Source organism: Salvelinus alpinus, chromosome 4 (genome assembly GCF_045679555.1).
Source record: "Salvelinus alpinus chromosome 4, SLU_Salpinus.1, whole genome shotgun sequence".
Lineage (NCBI taxonomy): Eukaryota > Metazoa > Chordata > Actinopteri > Salmoniformes > Salmonidae > Salvelinus > Salvelinus alpinus.
In genome coordinates this window covers 93,956,797-93,980,936 of record NC_092089.1, presented here as the reverse complement: position 1 = coordinate 93,980,936, position 24,140 = coordinate 93,956,797, and the positions used below count along the sequence as shown (strand labels likewise).

General features: G+C 44.1%; 1 protein-coding gene across 2 annotated transcripts in view; it reads left to right on the top strand.

The window, feature by feature from the left end:
- The window catches only part of LOC139574688 (actin filament-associated protein 1-like 1), a 68,966-nt gene that overhangs the window by 34,052 nt on the left and 10,774 nt on the right, over positions 1-24,140 (top strand). For both annotated transcript variants that reach the window (XM_071399491.1, XM_071399490.1), the window contains exons 3-8: positions 577-654; positions 825-925; positions 11,343-11,580; positions 13,866-14,086; positions 14,169-14,348; positions 16,160-16,240. In XM_071399491.1, coding sequence (XP_071255592.1) covers positions 577-654; positions 825-925; positions 11,343-11,580; positions 13,866-14,086; positions 14,169-14,348; positions 16,160-16,240 — 899 coding nt within the window. The remainder of the gene's footprint in view (positions 1-576; positions 655-824; positions 926-11,342; positions 11,581-13,865; positions 14,087-14,168; positions 14,349-16,159; positions 16,241-24,140) is intronic.

Below are 24,140 nucleotides of genomic sequence, written 5' to 3'. Positions count from 1 at the left end.
ACAGGTAGGAACAGACAGACAGTTAACAGATACAGATGAAGTGACCCAGGTCTGGGACAGACAGGTATAGACAGGTAGGAACAGACAGACAGTTAACAGATACAGATGAAGTGACCCAGGTCTGGGACAGACAGGTAGGAACAGACAGACAGCTAACAGATACAGATGAAGTGACCCAGGTCTGGGACAGACAGGTATAGGCAGGTAGGAACAGACAGACAGTTAACAGATACAGATGAAGTGACCCTGTTCTGGGACAGACAGGTAGGAACAGACAGACAGTTAACAGATACAGATGAAGTGACCCAGGTCTGGGACAGACAGATATAGACAGGTAGGAACAGACAGACAGTTAACAGATACAGATGAAGTGACCCAGGTCTGGGACAGACAGATATAGACAGGTAGGAACAGACAGACAGTTAACAGATACAGATGAAGTGACCCAGGTCTGGGACAGACAGGTATAGACAGGTAGGAACAGACAGACAGTTAACAGATACATCACAGATCTAACAACATGAGCTGGTCATAAAAGTGTGTTTAATTGTTTCGTTTTCTTTCCCCCGGTGGCAGGACCAGACTACGTGTTCATGAACACGTCAATCTCCAGACACGGCACCAGCTTTGTGGAATCCCTCTTCCAGACCTTTGGTGAGTTTGGTTCTTGGAGCGATACGAACTTTATTTGAACAGCCAGGGCATTAAAGATTTTACAGCAGTTTCTCCTGGCCCATAGACTACTTTCAGGTTGAGCAGCCGCCTTACTTCAAGTTGTAAAATCCCAAACCTTCTCTTTAACTGTCTTCTACCTCTCTGTCCAGACTGTGACATGGGGGACCTGAAAGACATGACAGAGGACCAGAAACAGAAGCAGGACACACACACTGACACACACAGACACGACACAACACCCTTAAAACAGGTGAGCTACACACAACACACATTCACTGTTCCTGTGTGTTCATGTTTTTCTGTGTGTCTATGAAACTTAAGTAGTGTATATGTATCCTACTAACCACTCAACAACAATGACCACTCTGGAATTGAATCATAGCTGGACAATGTGCAGCATATGCTGTTTCCTGTATATAAAGGGGTGGGGGGATGACAGAGAGGTATGGCAGTAAGAGGAGATGACAGAGAGGTATGGCAGTAAGAGGAGATGACAGAGAGGTATGGCAGTAAGAGGAGATGACAGAGAGGTGGAGCAGTAAGAGGAGATGACAGGTAGGCATGGCAGTAAGAGGAGATGACAGAGGGGTATGGCAGAAAGAGGAGATGACAGAGAGGTATGGCAGAAAGAGGAGATGACAGAGAGGTATGGCGGTAAGAGGAGATGACAGAGAGGTATGGCAGTAAGAGGAGATGACAGAGAGGTATGGCAGAAAGAGGAGATGACAGAGAGGTATGGCAGTAAGAGGAGATGACAGAGAGGTATGGCAGTAAGAGGAGATGACAGAGAGGTATGGCAGAAAGAGGAGATGACAGAGAGGTATGGCGGTAAGAGGAGATGACAGAGAGGTATGGCAGTAAGAGGAGATGACAGAGAGGTATGGCAGTAAAAGGAGATGACAGAGAGGTATGGCAGAAAGAGGAGATGACAGAGAGGTATGGCGGTAAGAGGAGATGACAGAGAGGTATGGCAGAAAGAGGAGATGACAGAGAGGTATGGCAGAAAGAGGAGATGACAGAGAGGTATGGCAGTAAGAGGAGATGACAGAGAGGTATGGCGGTAAGAGGAGATGACAGAGAGGTATGGCAGAAAGAGGAGATGACAGAGAGGTATGGCAGAAAGAGGAGATGACAGAGAGGTATGGCAGAAAGAGGAGATGACAGAGAGGTATGGCAGAAAGAGGAGATGACAGAGAGGTATGGCAGAAAGAGGAGATGACAGAGAGGTATGGCAGTAAGAGGAGATGACAGAGAGGTATGGCGGTAAGAGGAGATGACAGAGAGGTATGGCGGTAAGAGGAGATGACAGAGAGGTATGGCAGAAAGAGGAGATGACAGAGAGGTATGGCAGAAAGAGGAGATGACAGAGAGGTATGGCAGAAAGAGGAGATGACAGAGAGGTATGGCAGTAAGAGGAGATGACAGAGAGGTATGGCGGTAAGAGGAGATGACAGAGAGGTATGGCAGAAAGAGGAGATGACAGAGAGGTATGGCAGAAAGAGGAGATGACAGAGAGGTATGGCGGTAAGAGGAGATGACAGAGAGGTATGGCAGTAAGAGGAGATGACAGAGAGGTATGGCAGAAAGAGGAGATGACAGAGAGGTATGGCGGTAAGAGGAGATGACAGAGAGGTATAGCAGTAAGAGGAGATGACAGAGAGGTATGGCAGTAAAAGGAGATGACAGAGAGGTATGGCAGTAAGAGGAGATGACAGAGAGGTATGGCAGTAAAAGGAGATGACAGAGAGGTATGGCAGAAAGAGGAGATGACAGAGGTATGGCAGTAAGAGGATATGACAGAGAGGTATGGCGGTAAGAGGAGATGACAGAGAGGTATGGCGGTAAGAGGAGATGACAGAGAGGTATGGCAGTAAAAGGAGATGACAGAGAGGTATGGCAGAAAGAGGAGATGACAGAGGTATGGCAGTAAGAGGATATGACAGAGAGGTGGAGCAGTAAGAGGAGATGACAGGTAGGCATGGCAGTAAGAGGAGATGACAGAAAGGTATGGCAGTAAGAGGAGATGACAGAGAGGTATGGCAGTAAGAGGAGATGACAGAGAGGTATGGCAGTAAAAGGAGATGACAGAGAGGTATGGCAGTAAGAGGAGATGACAGAGAGGTATGGCAGTAAGAGGAGATGACAGAGAGGTATGGCAGTAAGAGGATATGACAGGGAGGCATGGCAGTAAGAGGAGATGACAGAAAGGTATGGCAGTAAAAGGAAATGACAGAGAGGTATGGCAGTAAGAGGAGATGACAGAGAGGTATGGCAGTAAGAGGAGATGACAGAGAGGTATGGCAGTAAGAGGAGATGACAGAGAGGTATGGCAGTAAGAGGAGATGACAGAGAGGTATGGCGGTAAGAGGAGATGACAGAGAGGTATGGCAGTAAGAGGAGATGACAGAGAGGTATGGCAGTAAGAGGAGATGACAGAGAGGTATGGCAGTAAAAGGAGATGACAGAGAGGTATAGCAGTAAGAGGAGATGACAGAGAGGTATGGCAGTAAGAGGAGATGACAGAGAGGTATGGCAGTAAGGGGAGATGACAGAGAGGTATGGCAGTAAGAGGAGATGACAGAGAGGTATGGCAGTAAGAGGAGATGACAGAGAGGTATGGCAGTAAGAGGAGATGACAGAGAGGTATGGCAGTAAGAGGATATGACAGGGAGGCATGGCAGTAAGAGGAGATGACAGAAAGGTATGGCAGTAAGAGGAGATGACAGAGAGGTATGGCAGTAAGAGGAGATGACAGAGAGGTATGGCAGTAAGAGGAGATGACAGAGGGGTATGGCAGTAAGAGGAGATGACAGAGAGGTATGGCAGTAAGAGGAGATGACAGAGAGGTATGGCAGTAAGAGGAGATGACAGAGAAGTATGGCAGTAAGAGGATATGACAGGGAGGCATGGCAGTAAGAGGAGATGACAGAAGGTATGGCAGTAAGAGGAGATGACAGAGAGGTATGGCAGTAAGAGGAGATGACAGAGAGGTATGGCAGTAAGAGGAGATGACAGAGGGGTATGGCAGTAAGAGGAGATGACAGAGAGGTATGGCAGTAAGAGGAGATGACAGAGAGGTATGGCAGTAAGAGGAGATGACAGAGAGGTATGGCAGTAAGAGGAGATGACAGAGAGGTATGGCAGTAAGAGGAGATGACAGAGAGGTATGGCAGTAAGAGGAGATGACAGAGAGGTATGGCAGTAAGAGGAGATGACAGAGAGGTATGGCAGTAAGAGGATATGACAGGGAGGCATGGCAGTAAGAGGATATGACAGGGAGGCATGGCAGTAAGAGGATATGACAGGGAGGCATGGCAGTAAGGGGAGATGACAGAGGTATGGCAGTAAAAGGAGATGACAGAGGGGTATGGCAGTAAGAGGAGATGACAGAGGGGTATGGCAGTAAGAGGAGATGACAGAAAGGTATGGCAGTAAGAGGAGATGACAGAGAGGTATGGCAGTAAGAGGAGATGACAGAGAGGTATGGCAGTAAGCGGAGATGACAGAGAGGTATGGCAGTAAGAGGAGATGACAGAGAGGTATGGCAGTAAAAGGAGATGACAGAGAGGTATGGCAGTAAAAGGAGATGACAGAGGGGTATGGCAGTAAGAGGAGATGACAGAGGTATGGCAGTAAGAGGAGATGACAGAGGTATGGCAGTAAGAGGAGATGACAGAGGGGTATGGCAGTAAGAGGAGATGACAGAGAGGTATGGCAGTAAGAGGAGATGACAGAGGGGTATGGCAGTAAGAGGATATGACAGGGAGGCATGGCAGTAAGAGGATATGACAGGGAGGCATGGCAGTAAGGGGAGATGACAGAGGTATGGCAGTAAAAGGAGATGACAGAGAGGTATGGCAGTAAGAGGAGATGACAGAGGTATGGCAGTAAGAGGATATGACAGGGAGGCATGGCAGTAAGGGGAGATGACAGAGGTATGGCAGTAAAAGGAGATGACAGAGGTATGGCAATAAGAGGAGATGACAGAGAGGTATGGCAGTAAGAGGAGATGACAGAGAGGTATGGCAGTAAGAGGAGATGACAGAGAGGTATGGCAGTAAGAGGAGATGACAGAGAGGTATGGCAGTAAGAGGAGATGACAGAGAGGTATGGCAGTAAGAGGATATGACAGGGAGGCATGGCAGTAAGAGGATATGACAGGGAGGCATGGCAGTAAGAGGATATGACAGGGAGGCATGGCAGTAAGGGGAGATGACAGAGGTATGGCAGTAAAAGGAGATGACAGAGGGGTATGGCAGTAAGAGGAGATGACAGAGGGGTATGGCAGTAAGAGGAGATGACAGAAAGGTATGGCAGTAAGAGGAGATGACAGAGAGGTATGGCAGTAAGAGGAGATGACAGAGAGGTATGGCAGTAAGCGGAGATGACAGAGAGGTATGGCAGTAAGAGGAGATGACAGAGAGGTATGGCAGTAAAAGGAGATGACAGAGAGGTATGGCAGTAAAAGGAGATGACAGAGGGGTATGGCAGTAAGAGGAGATGACAGAGGTATGGCAGTAAGAGGAGATGACAGAGGTATGGCAGTAAGAGGAGATGACAGAGGGGTATGGCAGTAAGAGGAGATGACAGAGAGGTATGGCAGTAAGAGGACATGACAGAGGGGTATGGCAGTAAGAGGATATGACAGGGAGGCATGGCAGTAAGAGGATATGACAGGGAGGCATGGCAGTAAGGGGAGATGACAGAGGTATGGCAGTAAAAGGAGATGACAGAGAGGTATGGCAGTAAGAGGAGATGACAGAGGTATGGCAGTAAGAGGATATGACAGGGAGGCATGGCAGTAAGGGGAGATGACAGAGGTATGGCAGTAAAAGGAGATGACAGAGGTATGGCAATAAGAGGAGATGACAGAGAGGTATGGCAGTAAGAGGAGAGGACAGAGAGGTATGGCAGTAAGGGGAGATGACAGAGGGGTATGGCAGTAAGAGGAGATGACAGAGGGGTATGGCAGTAAGAGGAGATGACAGAGGTATGGCAATAAGAGGAGATGACAGAGAGGTATGGCAGTAAGAGGAGATGACAGAGAGGTATGGCAGTAAGAGGAGAGGACAGAGAGGTATGGCAGTAAGGGGAGATGACAGAGGGGTATGGCAGTAAGAGGAGATGACAGAGAGGTATGGCAGTAAGAGGAGATGACAGAGGGGTATGGCAGTAAGAGGATATGACAGGGAGGCATGGCAGTAAGAGGATATGACAGGGAGGCATGGCAGTAAGGGGAGATGACAGAGGTATGGCAGTAAAAGGAGATGACAGAGAGGTATGGCAGTAAGAGGAGATGACAGAGGTATGGCAGTAAGAGGATATGACAGGGAGGCATGGCAGTAAGGGGAGATGACAGAGGTATGGCAGTAAAAGGAGATGACAGAGGTATGGCAATAAGAGGAGATGACAGAGAGGTATGGCAGTAAGAGGAGAGGACAGAGAGGTATGGCAGTAAGAGGATATGACAGAGAGGTATGGCAGTAAGGGGAGATGACAGAGGGGTATGGCAGTAAGAGGAGATGACAGAGGGGTATGGCAGTAAGAGGAGATGACAGAGGTATGGCAGTAAGAGGAGATGACAGAGGTATGGCAGAAAGAGGAGATGACAGAGGGGTATGGCAGTAAGAGGAGATGACAGAGGGGTATGGCAGTAAGAGGAGATGACAGAGGGGTATGGCAGTAAGAGGAGATGACAGAGGGGTATGGCAGTAAGAGGAGATGACAGAGGGGTATGGCAGTAAGAGGAGATGATAGAGGGGTATGGCAGTAAGAGGAGATGATAGAGGTATGGCAGTAAGAGGAGATGACAGAGAGGTATGGCAGTAAGAGGAGATGACAGAGAGGTATGGCAGTAAGAGGAGATGACAGAGAGGTATGGCAGTAAGAGGAGATGACAGAGAGGTATGGCAATAAGAGGAGATGACAGAGAGGTATGGCAGTAAGAGGAGATGACAGAGGTATGGCAGTAAAAGGAGATGACAGAGGTATGGCAGTAAGAGGAGATGACAGAGAGGTATGGCAGTAAGAGGAGATGACAGAGGGGTATGGCAGTAAGAGGAGATGACAGAGAGGTATGGCAGTAAGAGGAGATGACAGAGGGGTATGGCAGTAAGAGGAGATGACAGAGAGGTATGGCAGTAAGAGGAGATGACAGAGGGGTATGGCAGTAAGAGGAGATGACAGAGGTATGGCAGTAAGGGGAGAGGACAGAGAGGTATGGCAGTAAGAGGAGATGACAGAGAGGTATGGCAGTAAGGGGAGATGACAGAGGGGTATGGCAGTAAGAGGAGATGACAGAGGTATGGCAGTAAGGGGAGAGGACAGAGAGGTATGGCAGTAAGAGGAGATGACAGAGGTATGGCAGTAAGGGGAGATGACAGAGGTATGGCAGCAAGAGGAGATGACAGAGGTATGGCAGTAAGAGGAGATGACAGAGGTATGGCAGTAAGAGGAGATGACAGAGGTATGGCAGTAAGGGGAGATGACAGAGGTATGGCAGTAAGAGGAGATGATAGAGGTATGGCAGTAAGAGGAGATGACAGAGGTATGGCAGTAAGAGGAGATGATAGAGGTATGGCAGTAAGAGGAGATGATAGAGGTATGGCAGTAAGAGGAGATGATAGAGGTATGGCAGTAAGAGGAGATGACAGAGGTATGGCAGTAAGAGGAGATGATAGAGGTATGGCAGTAAGAGGAGATGATAGAGGGGTATGGCAGTAAGAGGAGATGACAGAGGTATGGCAGTAAGAGGAGATGACAGAGGTATGGCAGTAAAAGGAGATGACAGAGGTATGGCAGTAAGAGGAGATGACAGAGGTATGGCAGTAAGAGGAATGACAGAGGTATGGCAGTAAGAGGAGATGACAGAGGTATGGCAGTAAGAGGAGATGACAGAGGTATGGCAGTAAGAGGAGATGACAGAGGGGTATGGCAGTAAGAGGAGATGACAGAGAGGTATGGCAGTAAGAGGAGATGACAGAGGGGTATGGCAGTAAGAGGAGATGACAGAGAGGTATGGCAGTAAGAGGAGATGACAGAGGGGTATGGCAGTAAGAGGAGATGACAGAGGTATGGCAGTAAGGGGAGATGACAGAGGTATGGCAGTAAGAGGAGATGACAGAGGTATGGCAGTAAGGGGAGATGACAGAGGTATGGCAGTAAGAGGAGATGACAGAGGTATGGCAGTAAGGGGAGATGACAGAGGTATGGCAGTAAGAGGAGATGACAGAGGTATGGCAGTAAGGGGAGATGACAGAGGTATGGCAGTAAGAGGAGATGACAGAGGTATGGCAGTAAGAGGAGATGACAGAATGGCAAAGGGGAGATGACAGAGGTATGGCAGTAAGAGGAGATGACAGAGGTATGGCAGTAAGGGGAGATGACAGAGGTATGGCAGTAAGAGGAGATGACAGAGGTATGGCAGTAAGAGGAGATGACAGAGGTATGGCAGTAAGAGGAGATGACAGAGGTATGGCAGTAAGGGGAGATGACAGAAAGAGGAGATGACAGAGGGGTATGGCAGTAAGAGGAGATGACAGAGGTATGGCAGTAAGAGGAGATGACAGAGGTATGGCAGTAAGAGGAGATGACAGAGGTATGGCAGTAAGAGGAGATGACAGAGGGGTATGGCAGTAAGAGGAGATGACAGAGAGGTATGGCAGTAAGAGGAGATGACAGAGGGGTATGGCAGTAAGAGGAGATGACAGAGAGGTATGGCAGTAAGAGGAGATGACAGAGGGGTATGGCAGTAAGAGGAGATGACAGAGGTATGGCAGTAAGGGGAGAGGACAGAGAGGTATGGCAGTAAGAGGAGATGACAGAGAGGTATGGCAGTAAGGGGAGATGACAGAGGGGTATGGCAGTAAGAGGAGATGACAGAGGTATGGCAGTAAGGGGAGAGGACAGAGAGGTATGGCAGTAAGAGGAGATGACAGAGAGGTATGGCAGTAAGAGGAGATGACAGAGAGGTATGGCAGTAAGAGGAGATGACAGAGGTATGGCAGTAAGGGGAGATGACAGAGGTATGGCAGTAAGAGGAGATGACAGTAAGAGGAGATGACAGAGGTATGGCAGTAAGAGGAGATGACAGAGGGGTATGGCAGTAAGAGGAGATGACAGAGGGGTATGGCAGTAAGAGGAGATGATAGAGGGGTATGGCAGTAAGAGGAGATGATAGAGGGGTATGGCAGTAAGAGGAGATGATAGAGGTATGGCAGTAAGAGGAGATGACAGAGAGGTATGGCAGTAAGAGGAGATGATAGAGAGGTATGGCAGTAAGAGGAGATGATAGAGGGGTATGGCAGTAAGAGGAGATGACAGAGGTATGGCAGAAGAGGAGATGCAGAGGTGTGGCAGTAAGAGGAGATGACAGAGGTGGGGATAGACAGAGGGTATGGTATGGCAGTAAGAGGAGATGACAGAGGTATGGCAGTAAGGGGAGATGACAGAGGTATGGCAGTAAGAGGAGATGATAGAGGTATGGCAGTAAGAGGAGATGACAGAGGTATGGCAGTAAGAGGAGATGATAGAGGTATGGCAGTAAGAGGAGATGATAGAGGTATGGCAGTAAGAGGAGATGATAGAGGTATGGCAGTAAGAGGAGATGACAGAGGTATGGCAGTAAGAGGAGACAGAGGTATGGGTATGGCAGTAAGAGGAGATGACAGAGGTATGGCAGTAAGAGGAGATGACAGAGGTATGGCAGTAAGAGGAGATGACAGAGGTATGGCAGTAAGAGGATATGACAGAGGGGTATGGCAGTAAGAGGAGATGACAGAGGGGTATGGCAGTAAGAGGAGATGACAGAGGGGTATGGCAGTAAAAGGAGATGACAGAGAGGTATGGCAGTAAAAGGAGATGACAGAGGGGTATGGCAGTAAGAGGAGATGATAGAGGGGTATGGCAGTAAGAGGAGATGACAGAGGGGTATGGCAGTAAGAGGAGATGATAGAGGGGTATGGCAGTAAGAGGAGATGACAGAGGGGTATGGCAGTAAGAGGAGATGACAGAGGGGTATGGCAGTAAGAGGAGATGACAGAGGGGTATGGCAGTAAGAGGAGATGATAGAGGGGTATGGCAGTAAGAGGAGATGACAGAGAGGTATGGCAGTAAGAGGAGATGACAGAGAGGTATGGCAGTAAGAGGAGATGATAGAGGGGTATGGCAGTAAGAGGAGATGATAGAGGGGTATGGCAGTAAGAGGAGATGATAGAGGGGTATGGCAGTAAGAGGAGATGACAGAGGTATGGCAGTAAGAAAGATGTGACAACAGGACAGGCAACACAGATGGTTACAACCCATATTTATGTTTATTTATTTTCCATTTTGTACTTTAATAATTTGTACATTGTTACAACACTGTATATAGACATAATATGACATTTGTAATGTCTTTATTAATTTGGAACTTCTGTGAGTGTAATGTTTACTGTTCATTTTTATTGTATATTTCACTTTTGTATATTATCTACTTCACTTGCTTTGGCAATGTTAACATACGTTTCCCATGCCAATAAAGTCCCTTGAATTGAATTGAATTGGTTCTGGACTGTGACACACTCTCTCTCTCTCTGTTGCTCTCTGCAGGGCAGTTATAACAAGACTGTCCCTCTAGCTGTCAATCAGTATCAGCACATCAGTCTCCTCTGAGACCTGCTACAGCTCCCCACTGAACTATTACCAGATAGAAACACAAAGAGAGAATTACAGAGAATACATTGGTAGGCAGGGGTTTTTCTGTGCACACATGCTTGTCTCTGTTGATCTATCTTCGGGAGTTAGATGATCCCCCATACTGCTATCTGTCTACTGTTAGATGAACCCCCCTAGTATTAGATGATCCCACTCCAGAACCATAGTGTTAGATGATCCTCCATAGTGTTGATGATCCTCCATAGTGTTAGATGATCCTCCATAGTGTTAGATGATCCTCCATAGTGTTGATGATCCTCCATAGTGTTAGATGATCCTCCATAGTGTTAGATGATCCTCCATAGTGTTGATGATCCTCCATAGTGTTGATGATCCTCCATAGTGTTAGATGATCCTCCATAGTGTTAGATGATCCTCCATAGTGTTGATGATCCTCCATAGTGTTAGATGATCCTCCATAGTGTTAGATGATCCTCCATAGTGTTGATGATCCTCCGTTGTGTTAGATGATCCTCCGTTGTGTTAGATGATCCTCCATAGTGTTGATGATCCTCCATAGTGTTGATGATCCTCCATAGTGTTAGATGATCCTCCATTGTGTTAGATGATCCTCCATAGTGTTGATGATCCTCCATAGTGTTAGATGATCCTCCGTTGTGTTAGATGATCCTCCATAGTGTTGATGATCCTCCATAGTGTTAGATGATCCTCCGTTGTGTTAGATGATCCTCCATAGTGTTGATGATCCTCCATAGTGTTGATGATCCCCCCCCCCCCCCCGTAGTGCTCTCAGAGCTCATCCGTCAAGCTGGTGTGGAGCGTCTCCTGTCTCGTCCCATTCTACACATATTTTCCAAGTGACCTAGCTTTGCACAATGTTTGTGTGGTGTGTGTATGTATGTGTGTGCATGCGTGCGTGGGATTCATCTATAAAAAAAAAAAATCATATATGGTTACATGTTGGTGTGTGACATGAAATATAAGTGCACTATCTGTGTTTACCTATCCTATAGAGCAGTCCAGACTCCTCTCCCCCCCGCTCATCAGAGACCCCTCCGCCCCTGCCCACCACCCCCCCTCCTGAGGCTTACTATGAAGAGGCAGTTCCTCTCAGCCCTGGCAAGCAGCCAGAGTACATCACCACCCGCGGGAGCTCCAGCCCTCCTGACTCCATAGAGGATGGTTACTATGAGGATGCAGACAACAACTCTCCTTCTACCTGCATCAACGGACGACAACGCAAAAACTCCTGTGAGTCAAACGTAGTACAAAACATATCCTACAGTACCACAACGAGACCAGGTACATAGCTTTTGGTCTGTGTGGTTACAACTCCATTTTCAGGGTGACATTGACGTTTTGTTCTTCATCATAAACATGTGCAGACGTACAGTATATGTGTACGTCTATAATTCACACAAAAAAAGAGAGAAACGTGTTAACATTTCACTCCTAAAGATATTTTGAAGAAGTTTCATCCCTTAACACAGACAACAACGCAGTCTAACTGTAGTTTCTTCTGATTGGTCTCAGTCTAACTGTAGCTTCTTCTGATTGGTCTCAGTCTAACTGTAGTTTATTCTGATTGGTCTCAGTCTAACTGTAGTTTATTCTGATTGGTCTCAGTCTAACTGTAGTTTCTTCTGATTGGTCTCAGTCTAACTGTAGCTTCTTCTGATTGGTCTCAGTCTAACTGTAGTTTCTTCTGATTGGTCTCAGTCTAACTGTAGTTTCTTCTGATTGGTCTCAGTCTAACTGTAGTTTCTTCTGATTGGTCTCAGCGCGAGCGTTGCAAAATACATTTAGAAATCTATATTATTAAATTATTGCACCCACACTGCACGCGCCCGCCAACGAGCATCTGCATTGCCAAGGGCTAAAATAGAAGTCAGTTCTATTTGTGACGCAGATCGTCCTGCAAGTCCTGCCTCTCCCATCTCCTCATTGGTTTATGGAAGCAGGTACCCACGTGCCACCTCCTCATTGGTTATACCCAGGTGGGTGTCTGAAATGCGAATGAGGTCGGTGGCGGTAATGCACCTAATTTATGAAAGTTGCCAATCGCAATATAAAGTCCAGAGAAGAAAAGCCTGGAAGGAGGAGAGATGACTAGAAATTATTCGGTTGACCGTTTTATGTGTGGATTAATTGTCGGAGTAGAGGACCTTGTGCATTTCAGGTAAAATAACAACTCAATGTTTATATCCCATGACAAATTAGCTAGCAACAGCAAGCTATCTAAATAGGACAAATTAGCTAGCAAGTGCAAGCTAGCTAACTAAATTGCCATAAATGTTGAATGCTTTTCGACCTGTCCCCAAATTAATGTAATTGGTTCATAGTTTGTTTTGATATTTTAACCTGCGTGTTGTGATCACATTTGGTGTGGTTGGACGAAATACATTTATGCACAATGGCGCACGCGCGCAGCCAGTTTGGGTTCTGTGTAACTGTAGTTTATTGGTCTCAGTCTAACTGTAGTTTCTTCTGATTGGTCTCAGTCTAACTGTAGTTTCTTCTGATTGGGCTCAGTCTAACTGTAGTTTATTCTGATTGGTCTCAGTCTAACTGTAGTTTCTTATGATTGGGCTCAGTCTTACTGTGCTTTATTCTGATTGGTCTCAGTCTAACTGTAGTTTCTTCTGATTGGGCTCAGTCTAACTGTAGTTTCTTCTGATTGGGCTCAGTCTTACTGTGCTTTATTCTGATTGGTCTCAGTCTATCTGTAGTTTCTTCTGATTGGGCTCAGTATAACTGTAGTTTCTTCTGATTGGTCTCAGTCTAAATTAAATCAAATGTTATTGGTCACATACACATGGTTAGCAGATGTTAATGTGAGTGTAGCGAATTGCTTGGTCTTCTAGTTCCAACAGTGCAGTAATATCTAACAGTTCCCCAACAACTACCTAATACACACACATCTAAAGGGATGGAATAAGAATATGTCCATGTAAATATATTGATGAGCGATGGCCGAGCGGCATAGGCAAGATACAATGGATAGTATAAGATGCAGTATATATATGAGTTGAGTAATGTATGATAGGTAAACATTATTAAGGTGGCATTGTTTAAAGTGACTAGTGAGTCTCTGTGTAGGCAGCAGCCTCTCTGAGTTAGTGATTGCTGTTTAGCAGGTTGATGGCCTTGATATAAGCTCTCTGTCACAGCTTTGATGCACCTGTACTGAGCTCGACCTTCTGGATGGTAGCGGGGTGACCAGGCCGTGGCTCGGGTGGTTCTTGTCCTTGATGATCTTTTTGGCCTTCCTGTGACATCGGGTGCTGTAGATGTCCTGGAAGGCAGGAAGTTTGCCCCCGGTGATGTGTTGTGCAGACCACACCACCCTCTGGAGAGCCTTGCTGTTGAGGGCGGTGCAGATGCCGAACCAAGCGGTGATACAGCCCAACAGGATGCTCTCAATTGTGCATCTATAAAAGTTTGTCAGGGTTTTAGGTGACAAGCCAAACTACTAACTGTAGTTTCTTCTGATTGGTCTCAGTCTAACTGTAGTTTCTTGGTATTGCTCCCCCCAGACAATGACTCTGATGCTCTGAGTAGTTCCTATGAGTCATATGAGGAAGATGAAGAGGAAAGGGGAGCAGGGCCAGGGTCCAGGCTGACCCACCAGTGGCCTAGTGATGAGAGCTCCATGCTCCCTGCCAGGGACTGTAGGATCTGTGCCTTCCTGCTGCGAAAGAAACGCTTCGGACAGTGGGCCAAGCAACTGACTGTCATACGGGACAACAGGCTACAGGTACACACACACACAGACACAGACACAGACACAGACACACACACACACACACAATCCTTAACCCCTGTGTTCTCTCCTCCAGTGCTATAAGAGCTCTAAGGACGTGTCCCCATATTTTGACCTGCCCTTGCTCCAGTGCACTGTGGTCTACGCCCCTAAAGACGGACGCAGGAAGAGACATGAGCTGAGGTTCACTCCCCCCAGTGGAGAGGCTCTGGTCTTGGCTGTGCAGAGCAGGGAGCAGGCACACAGGTGGCTCAGGGTGAGGACAAAACACACACAACACACAAACACATGCACCTTTAGGCAACCTGCCTAAATGACTACAGACCCGTAGCACTCACGTCCGTAGCCATGAAGTGGTTTGAAAGGTTGGTAATGGCTCACATCAACACCATTATCCCAGAAACCCTAGACCCACTCCAATTTGCATACCGCCCAAACAAATCCACAGATGATGCAATCTCTATTGCACTCCACACTGCCCTTTCCCACCTGGACAAAAGGAGCACTTATGTGAGAAGGCTATTCATTGACTACAGCTCAGCGTTCAACAACATAGTAGCCTCAAAGCTCATCACTAAGCTAAGGATCCTGGGACTAAACACCTCCCTTTGCAACTGGATCCTGGACTTCCTGGTGGGCCGCCCCCAGGTGGGGAAGGTAGGTAGCAACACATCTGTCGCGCTGATCCTCAACACTGGAGCTCCCCAGGGGTGCGTGCACAGTCCCCTCCTGTACTCCCAGTTCACCCACGACTGCATGGCCAGGCACGACTCCAACACGATCATTACATTTGCAGACGACACAACAGTGGTAGGCCTGATTACAGACAACGACGAGACAGCCTATAGGGAGGAGGTCAGAGACCTGGTCGGGTGGTGCCAGAATAACAACCTATCCCTCAACGTAACCAAGACTAAGGAGATGATTGTGGACTACAGGAAAAGGAGGACCAAGCACGCCCCCATTCTCATCGACGGGGCTGTAGTGGAGCAGGTTGAGAGCTTCAACTTCCTTGGTGTCCACATCAACAACAAACTAGAGTGGTCCAAACACACCAAGACAGTCGTGAAGAGGGCACGGCAAAGCCTATTCCCACTCAGGAAACTAAAAAGATTTGGCATGGATCCCCAGATCCTCAAATGTGTCTACAGCTGCAACATCGAGAGCATCCTGACAGGTTGCATCACTGCCTGGTACGGCAATTGCTCGGCTTCCGACCGCAAGGCACTACAGAGGGTAGTGCGTACGGTCCAGTACATCACTGGGGCTAAGCTGCTTGCCATCCAGGACCTCTACACCAGGCAGTGTCAGAGGAAGGCCCTAAAAATTGTCAAAGACCCCAGCCACCCCACTCATAGACTCTTCTCTCTACTACCGCATGGCAAGCGGTACCGGAGTGCCAAGTCTAGGACAAAAAGGCTTCTTAACAGTTTTTACCCCCAAGCCATAAGACTCCTGAACAATGGCTATTTGCATTGTGTGCCCCCCCCAAACCCCTATTTTTTACGCTGCTACTACTCTCTGTTTATCATATATGCATAGTCACTTAAACTATACATTCATGTACATACTACCTCAATTGGGCCGACCAACCAGTGCTCCCGCACATTGGCTAACCGGGCTATCTGCATTGTGTCCCCCCACCCACCACCCACCAACCCCTCTTTTACGCTACTGCTTCTCTCTGTTCATCATATATGCATAGTCACTTTAACCATATCTACATGTACATACTACCTCAATCAGCCTGACTAACCGGTGTCTGTATGTATCCTCGCTACTTTTATAGCCTTGCTACTGTATATAGCCTGTCTTTTTACTGTTGTTTTATTTCTTTACCTACCTATTGTTCACCAAATACCTTTTCTGCACTATTGGTTAGAGCCTGTAAGTAAGCATTTCACTGTAAGGTCTACTACACCTGTTGTATTTGGCACATGTGACAAATTCACTTTGATTTGATTTGATTTGATCTATGCACACACACATTCTGTCACACACATACTTTTCCTTTCCCTTCCTTATCTCTGTGTGTGTGTTCGTGTGTGTGTGTGTGTTCGTTCTCAGGTGGTCCATAAAGTGAGTCAGGGAAAAGGACCAGAAGAGCCCACTTCTCCCAGGATGCCCAGAAAGACTGAACTGGACAAGGTGTGTGTTGCACTAGAGTCAGTGTGTGTAACAATAGAGTCAGTGTGTGTTACAATAGAGTCAGTGTCTGTTACACTAGAGTCAGTGTGGGGTTACACTAGAGTCAGTGTGTGTTACACTAGAGTCAGTGTGTGTTACACTAGAGTCAGTGTGTGTTACACTAGAGTCAGTGTGTGTTACACTAGAGTCAGTGTGTGTTACACTAGAGTCAGTGTGTGTTACACTAGAGTCAGTGTGTGTTACAATAGAGTCAGTGTGTGTAACACTAGAGTCAGTGTGTGTTACACTAGAGTCAGTGTGTGTTACACTGGAGTCAGTGTGTGTTACACTAGAGTCAGTGTGTGTTACACTAGAGTCAGTGAGGGGTTACACTAGAGTCAGTGTGTGTTACACTAGAGTCAGTGTGTGTAACAATAGAGTCAGTGAGGGGTTACACTAGAGTCAGTGTGTGTTACACTAGAGTCAGTGTGTGTAACAATAGAGTCAGTGTGTGTTACACTAGAGTCAGTGTGTGTTACACTAGAGTCAGTGTGTGTTACACTAGAGTCGGTGTGTGTTACACTAGAGTCAGTGTGTGTTACACTAGAGTCAGTGTGTGTTACACTAGAGTCAGTGTGTGTTACACTAGAGTCAGTGAGGGGTTACACTAGAGTCAGTGTGTGTTACACTAGAGTCAGTGTGTGTAACAATAGAGTCAGTGAGGGGTTACACTAGAGTCAGTGTGTGTTACACTAGAGTCAGTGTGTGTAACAATAGAGTCAGTGTGTGTTACACTAGAGTCAGTGTGTGTTACACTAGAGTCAGTGTGTGTTACACTAGAGTCAGTGTGTGTTACACTAGAGTCAGTGTGTGTTACACTAGAGTCAGTGTGTGTTACACTAGAGTCAGTGAGGGGTTACACTAGAGTCAGTGTGTGTTACACTAGAGTCAGTGTGTGTAACAATAGAGTCAGTGTGTGTAACACTAGAGTCAGTGTGTGTTACACTAGAGTCAGTGTGTGTTACACTAGAGTCAGTGTGTGTTACAATAGAGTCAGTGTGTGTTACACTAGAGTCAGTGTGTGTAACACTAGAGTCAGTGTGTGTTACACTAGAGTCAGTGTGTGTTACACTAGAGTCAGTGTGTGTAACAATAGAGTCAGTGTGTGTAACAATAGAGTCAGTGTGTGTTACAATAGAGTCAGTGTGTGTTACACTAGAGTCAGTGTGTGTTACACTAGAGTCAGTGTGTGTTACACTAGAGTCAGTGTGTGTTACAATAGAGTCAGTGTGTGTTACACTAGAGTCAGTGTGTGTTACAATAGAGTCAGTGTGTGTTACACTAGAGTCAGTGTGTGTTACACTAGAGTCAGTGTGTGTAACACTAGAGTCAGTGTGTGTAACACTAGAGTCAGTGTGTGTAACAATAGAGTCAGTGTGTGTTACAATAGAGTCAGTGTGTGTTACACTAGAGTCAGTGTGTGTTACACTAGAGTCAGTGTGTGTAACAATAGAGTCAGTGTGTGTAACACTAGAGTCAGTGTGTGTAACAATAGAGTCAGTGTGTGTTACACTAGAGTCAGTGTGTGTTACACTAGAGTCAGTGTGTGTTACAATAGAGTCAGTGTGTGTTACACTAGAGTCAGTGTGTGTTACACTAGAGTCAGTGTGTGTTACACTAGAGTCAGTGTGTGTTACACTAGAGTCAGTGTGTGTTACACTAGAGTCAGTGTGTGTTACACTAGAGTCAGTGTGTGTTACACTAGAGTCAGTGAGGGGTTACACTAGAGTCAGTGTGTGTTACAATAGAGTCAGTGTGTGTTACACTAGAGTCAGTGTGTGTAACAATAGAGTCAGTGTGTGTTACAATAGAGTCAGTGTGTGTTACACTAGAGTCAGTGTGTGTAACAATAGAGTCAGTGTGTGTTACACTAGAGTCAGTGTGTGTAACACTAGAGTCAGTGTGTGTTACACTAGAGTCAGTGTGTGTTACACTAGAGTCAGTGTGTGTTACAATAGAGTCAGTGTGTGTTACACTAGAGTCAGTGAGGGGTTACAATAGAGTCAGTGTGTGTTACACTAGAGTCAGTGTGTGTAACAATAGAGTCAGTGTGTGTAACACTAGAGTCAGTGTGTGTTACACTAGAGTCAGTGTGTGTTACAATAGAGTCAGTGTGTGTTACACTAGAGTCAGTGAGGGGTTACACTAGAGTCAGTGAGGGGTTACACTAGAGTCAGTGTGTGTTACACTAGAGTCAGTGTGTGTTACAATAGAGTCAGTGTGTGTTACACTAGAGTCAGTGAGGGGTTACAATAGAGTCAGTGTGTGTTACACTAGAGTCAGTGTGTGTAACAATAGAGTCAGTGTGTGTAACACTAGAGTCAGTGTGTGTTACACTAGAGTCAGTGTGTGTTACACTAGAGTCAGTGTGTGTTACACTAGAGTCAGTGTGTGTTACACTAGAGTCAGTGAGGGGTTACACTAGAGTCAGTGAGGGGTTACACTAGAGTCAGTGTGTGTTACACTAGAGTCAGTGAGGGGTTACACTAGAGTCAGTGTGTGTTACACTAGAGTCAGTGAGGGGTTACACTAGAGTCAGTGTGTGTTACAATAGAGTCAGTGTGTGTTACACTAGAGTCAGTGTGTGTTACACTAGAGTCAGTGTGTGTAACACTAGAGTCAGTGTGTGTTACACTAGAGTCAGTGTGTGTTACACTAGAGTCAGTGTGTGTTACACTAGAGTCAGTGTGTGTTACACTAGAGTCAGTGTGTGTAACAATAGAGTCAGTGTGTGTAACACTAGAGTCAGTGTGTGTTACACTAGAGTCAGTGTGTGTTACACTAGAGTCAGTGTGTGTTACACTAGAGCCAGTGAGGGGTTACACTAGAGTCAGTGTGTGTTACACTAGAGTCAGTGTGTGTTACAATAGAGTCAGTGTGTGTAACACTAGAGTCAGTGTGTGTTACACTAGAGTCAGTGTGTGTTACACTAGAGTCAGTGTGTGTTACACTAGAGTCAGTGTGTGTTACACTAGAGTCAGTGTGTGTTACACTAGAGTCAGTGTGTGTTACACTAGAGTCAGTGTGTGTTACACTAGAGTCAGTGTGTGTAACACTAGAGTCAGTGTGTGTTACACTAGAGTCAGTGTGTGTTACACTAGAGTCAGTGTGTGTTACACTAGAGTCAGTGAGGGGTTACACTAGAGTCAGTGAGGGGTTACACTAGAGTCAGTGAGGGGTTACACTAGAGTCAGTGAGGGGTTACACTAGAGTCAGTGATGTGTTACACTAGTTAGTATGTGTTACACTCGAGTCAGTGAGGGGTTACACTAGTCAGTGAGGGGTTACACTAGAGTCAGTATGTGTTACACTAGTTAGTATGTGTTACACTCGAGTCAGTGAGGGGTTACACTGGTGTCAGTGAGGGGTTATACTAGAGTCAGTATGTGTTACACTAGTTAGTATGTGTTACACTCGAGTCAGTGAGGGGTTACACTGGTGTCAGTGAGGGGTTATACTAGAGTCAGTATGTGTTACACTAGTTAGTATGTGTTACACTCGAGTCAGTGAGGGGTTACACTGGTGTCAGTGAGGGGTTATACTAGAGTCAGTGAGGGGTTACACTAGAGTCAGTGTGTGTTAAACCCAATAGAACCCATGGCATAAACACAGAACAACAGAATAATAACAGAACAATAGAATAACAGAACAATAGAATAACAGAACAACAGAATAACAGAATAACAACAGAATAATAACAGAACAACAGAATAACAACAGAATAATAACAGAACAACAGAATAATAACAGAACAACAGAATAATAACAGAACAACAGAACAACAACAGAATAATAACAGAATAATAACAGAACAACAGAATAATAACAGAACAACAGAACAACAACAGAATAATAACAGAATAATAACAGAACAACAACAGAATAATAACAGAATAATAACAGAACAACAGAATAATAACAGATCAAGAGAATAATAACAGAACAACAGAATAACAACAGAATAATAACAGAATAATAACAGAACAACAGAATAATAGATCAGATAACAGAACACAGAGAATATTAACAGAATATTAACAGAACAACAGAATAATAACTGAACAACAACAGAAAAACAGAATATTAACAGAGCAACAAAACAACAACAGCAAAACAGACTGTCACGTTCTGACCATAGTTCTTTTGTGTTTTCTTTGTTTTAGTGTTGGTCAGGACGTGAGCTGAGTGGGCATTCTATGTTGTGTGTCTAGTTTTCCCGTTTCTGTGTTTGGCCTAATATGGTTCTCAATCAGAGGCAGGTGTTAATCATTGTCTCTGATTGGGAACCACATTTAGGTAGCCTGTTTTCTGTTGGGGTGTGTGGGTGGTTGTCTTCAGTCTTCGTGTGTCTGCACCAGATAGAACTGTTTCGTTTTGTGTTATTTCTCGTTTATCGTTATTTTGTTTGTTTGTTTACGTATTCAATTAAAATGGATACTTTTCACGCTGCGCCTTGGTCCTCCTCTCTTCCTCCATACGACGAACGTTACACAGACAAATAACAGAACAACAGAACAACAGAAAATTAACATAACAACAGAATAACAACAGAACAACAGAATAATAACAGACAAACATAATAACAACAGACCAACAGAATAACAACAGAACAACAGAATAATAACAGAATATTAACAGAACAACAGAATATTAACAGAACAACAGAATAACAACTGACCAACAGAATAACAACAGAATAATTACAGACCAACAGAATAACAACAGACCAACAGAATAACATCAGAACAACAGAATAACATCAGAACAACAGAATAACAACATAACAATACAATAACAACATAACAACAGAACAGCAGAATAACAACAGAACAGCAGAATAACAACAGAACAGCAGAATAACAACAGACCAGCAGAATAACAACAGAACAACAGAATAAAAACAGAACAACAGAATAAAAACAGAACAACAGAATAAAAACAGAACAGCAGAATAACAACAGAACAACTGTAACGGCTTTCGTTGGTGGAAGGAGAGGAGGACCAAAATGCAATGTGGTAAGTGTTCGTCATATTTTAATTTCAAACTGAACACTACACAAAATAACAACGATAAGAAAAACGAAACAGTTCTGTAAGATGAACAGACACTAGACAGAAACAACCAATAGTGGGAAAACAGGCTACCTAAATATGATTCTCAATCAGAGACAACGATCGACAGCTGCCTCTGATTGAGAACCATATCAGGCCAGACATAGAAATACAACAACATAGAAAACAGAACATAGACTACCCACCCAAACTCACGCCCTGACCAACCTAACACAAAGACATAAAAAGAAACTAAGGTCAGAAAGTGACGACAACAGAATAACAACAGACCAACAGAATAACAACAGACCAACAGAATAACAACAGACCAACAGAATAACAACAGAATAGCAACAGAACAGCAGAATAATAACAGGCCAACAGAATAACAATGAACAACAGAATAACAACAGAACAACAGAATAACAACAGAACAACAGAATAACAACAGAACAACATAATAACAACAGAACAACAGAATAACAATGAACAACAGAATAACAACAGAACAACAGAATATTAACTGAACAACAGAATAATAACAGATCAACAGAATAACAACAGAACAGCAGAATCATAACAGACCAACAGAACAGCAGAATAACAAAAGAATAAGAGAATAACAACAGAACAGCAGAATAATAACAGGCCAAGATAATAACAACAGAACAACAGAATAACAACAGAACAACAGAATAACAACAGAACAACAGAATAACAACAGAAAAACAGAATAACAACAGAACAACAGAATAACAACTTAACAACAGAACAACAACAGAATAACAACAGAACAACAGAACAACAACAGAACAACAGAATAACAACAGAACAGAATAATAACAGAACAACAGAATAACACCAGAACAACAGAATAACACCAGAACAACAGAATAACAACAGAACAACAGAATAACAACAGAACATCAGAATAATAACAGACCAAGAGAATAACAACAGACATACAGAATAACAACAAAACAACAGAATAACAACAGAACAACAGAATAACAACAGAACAAAATAATAATAACAGAACAACAGAATAACAACAAAATATCAGAATAATAACAGACCAAGAGAATAACAACAGACATACAGAATAACAACAAAACAACAGAATAACAACAGAACAACACAATAATAACAGAACAACAGAATATTAACAGAACAACAGAATATTAACAGAACAACAGAATATTAACAGAACAACAGAATAATAACAGAACAACAGAATATTAACAGAAGAACAGAATAATAACAGAAGAACAGAATAATAACAGAACAACAGAATGTTAACAGAACAACAGAATATTAACAGAAAAATAACAGATCAACAGAATAACAACATAACAACACAATAACAACAGAACAACAGAATAACAACAGAACAACAGAATATTAACAGAATAATAACAGATCAACAGAATAACAACATAACAACAGAATCATAACAGAACAACAGAATTGTCACGACTTCCACCGAAGTCGTTTCCTCTCCTTGTTCGGGCGGTGTTCGGCGGTCGGTGTCACCGGTTTCTAGCCATCGTCGATCCACTTTTCATTTTCCATTTGTTTTGTTTTGTTTTCCTACACACCTGGTTTCCATTTCCCTCATTAAGTGTTGTGTATTTAACCCTCTGTTCCCCCCATGTCCTTGTGTGGAATTGTTTGTTTGTAAGTGCTTGTGCACTATGTTACTGGTGCCCGTCGGGTTTTGTACCCATGTAGGTTCTTTTTGTATTGCCATGAGTTTTGCAATTAAACTGCTCCGGCTATTACCTATCTCTGCTCTCCTGCGTCTGACTTCACTGCCACCAGTTCCGCAACCCTTACAAGAATAATAACAGAACAACAGAATAACAACATAACAACAGAATATTAACAGAACAACAGAATAATAACAGAACAACAGAATATTAACGGAACAGAATAATTACAGAACAACAGAATAATAACAGAACAGCAGAATAATAACAGGCCAAGATAATAACAACAGACATACAGAATAACAACAGAACAACAGAATATGAACAGAATATTAACAGAACAACAGAATATTAACAGAAAAATAACAGATCAACAGAATAACAACATAACAACAGAATAACAACAGAACAACAGAATAACAACATAACAACAGAATAACAACATAACAACAGAATAACAACAGAACAACAGAATATGAACAGAATAATAACAGAACAACAGAATATTAACAGAACAACAGAATATTAACAGAAAAATAACAGATCAACAGAATAACAACAGAACAACAGAATAACAACAGAATAACAACAGAACAACAACATAACAACAGAATATTAACAGAACAACAGAATATTAACAGAACAACAGAATATTAACAGAAAAACAGAATAACAACAGAACAACAGAATAACAACTTAACAACAGAACAACAACAGAATAACAACAGAACAACAGAACAACAACAGAACAACAGAATAACAACAGAACAGAATAATAACAGAACAACAGAATAACAACAGAACAACAGAATAACAACAGAACAACAGAATAACAACAGAACAACAGAATAACAACAGAACATCAGAATAATAACAGACCAAGAGAATAACAACAGACCAAGAGAATAACAACAGACATACAGAATAACAACAAAACAACAGAATAACAACAGAACAACAGAATAACAACAGAACAAAATAATAATAACAGAACAACAGAATAACAACAGAACAACAGAATAACAACAAAATATCAGAATAATAACAGACCAAGAGAATAACAACAGACATACAGAATAACAACAAAACAACAGAATAAC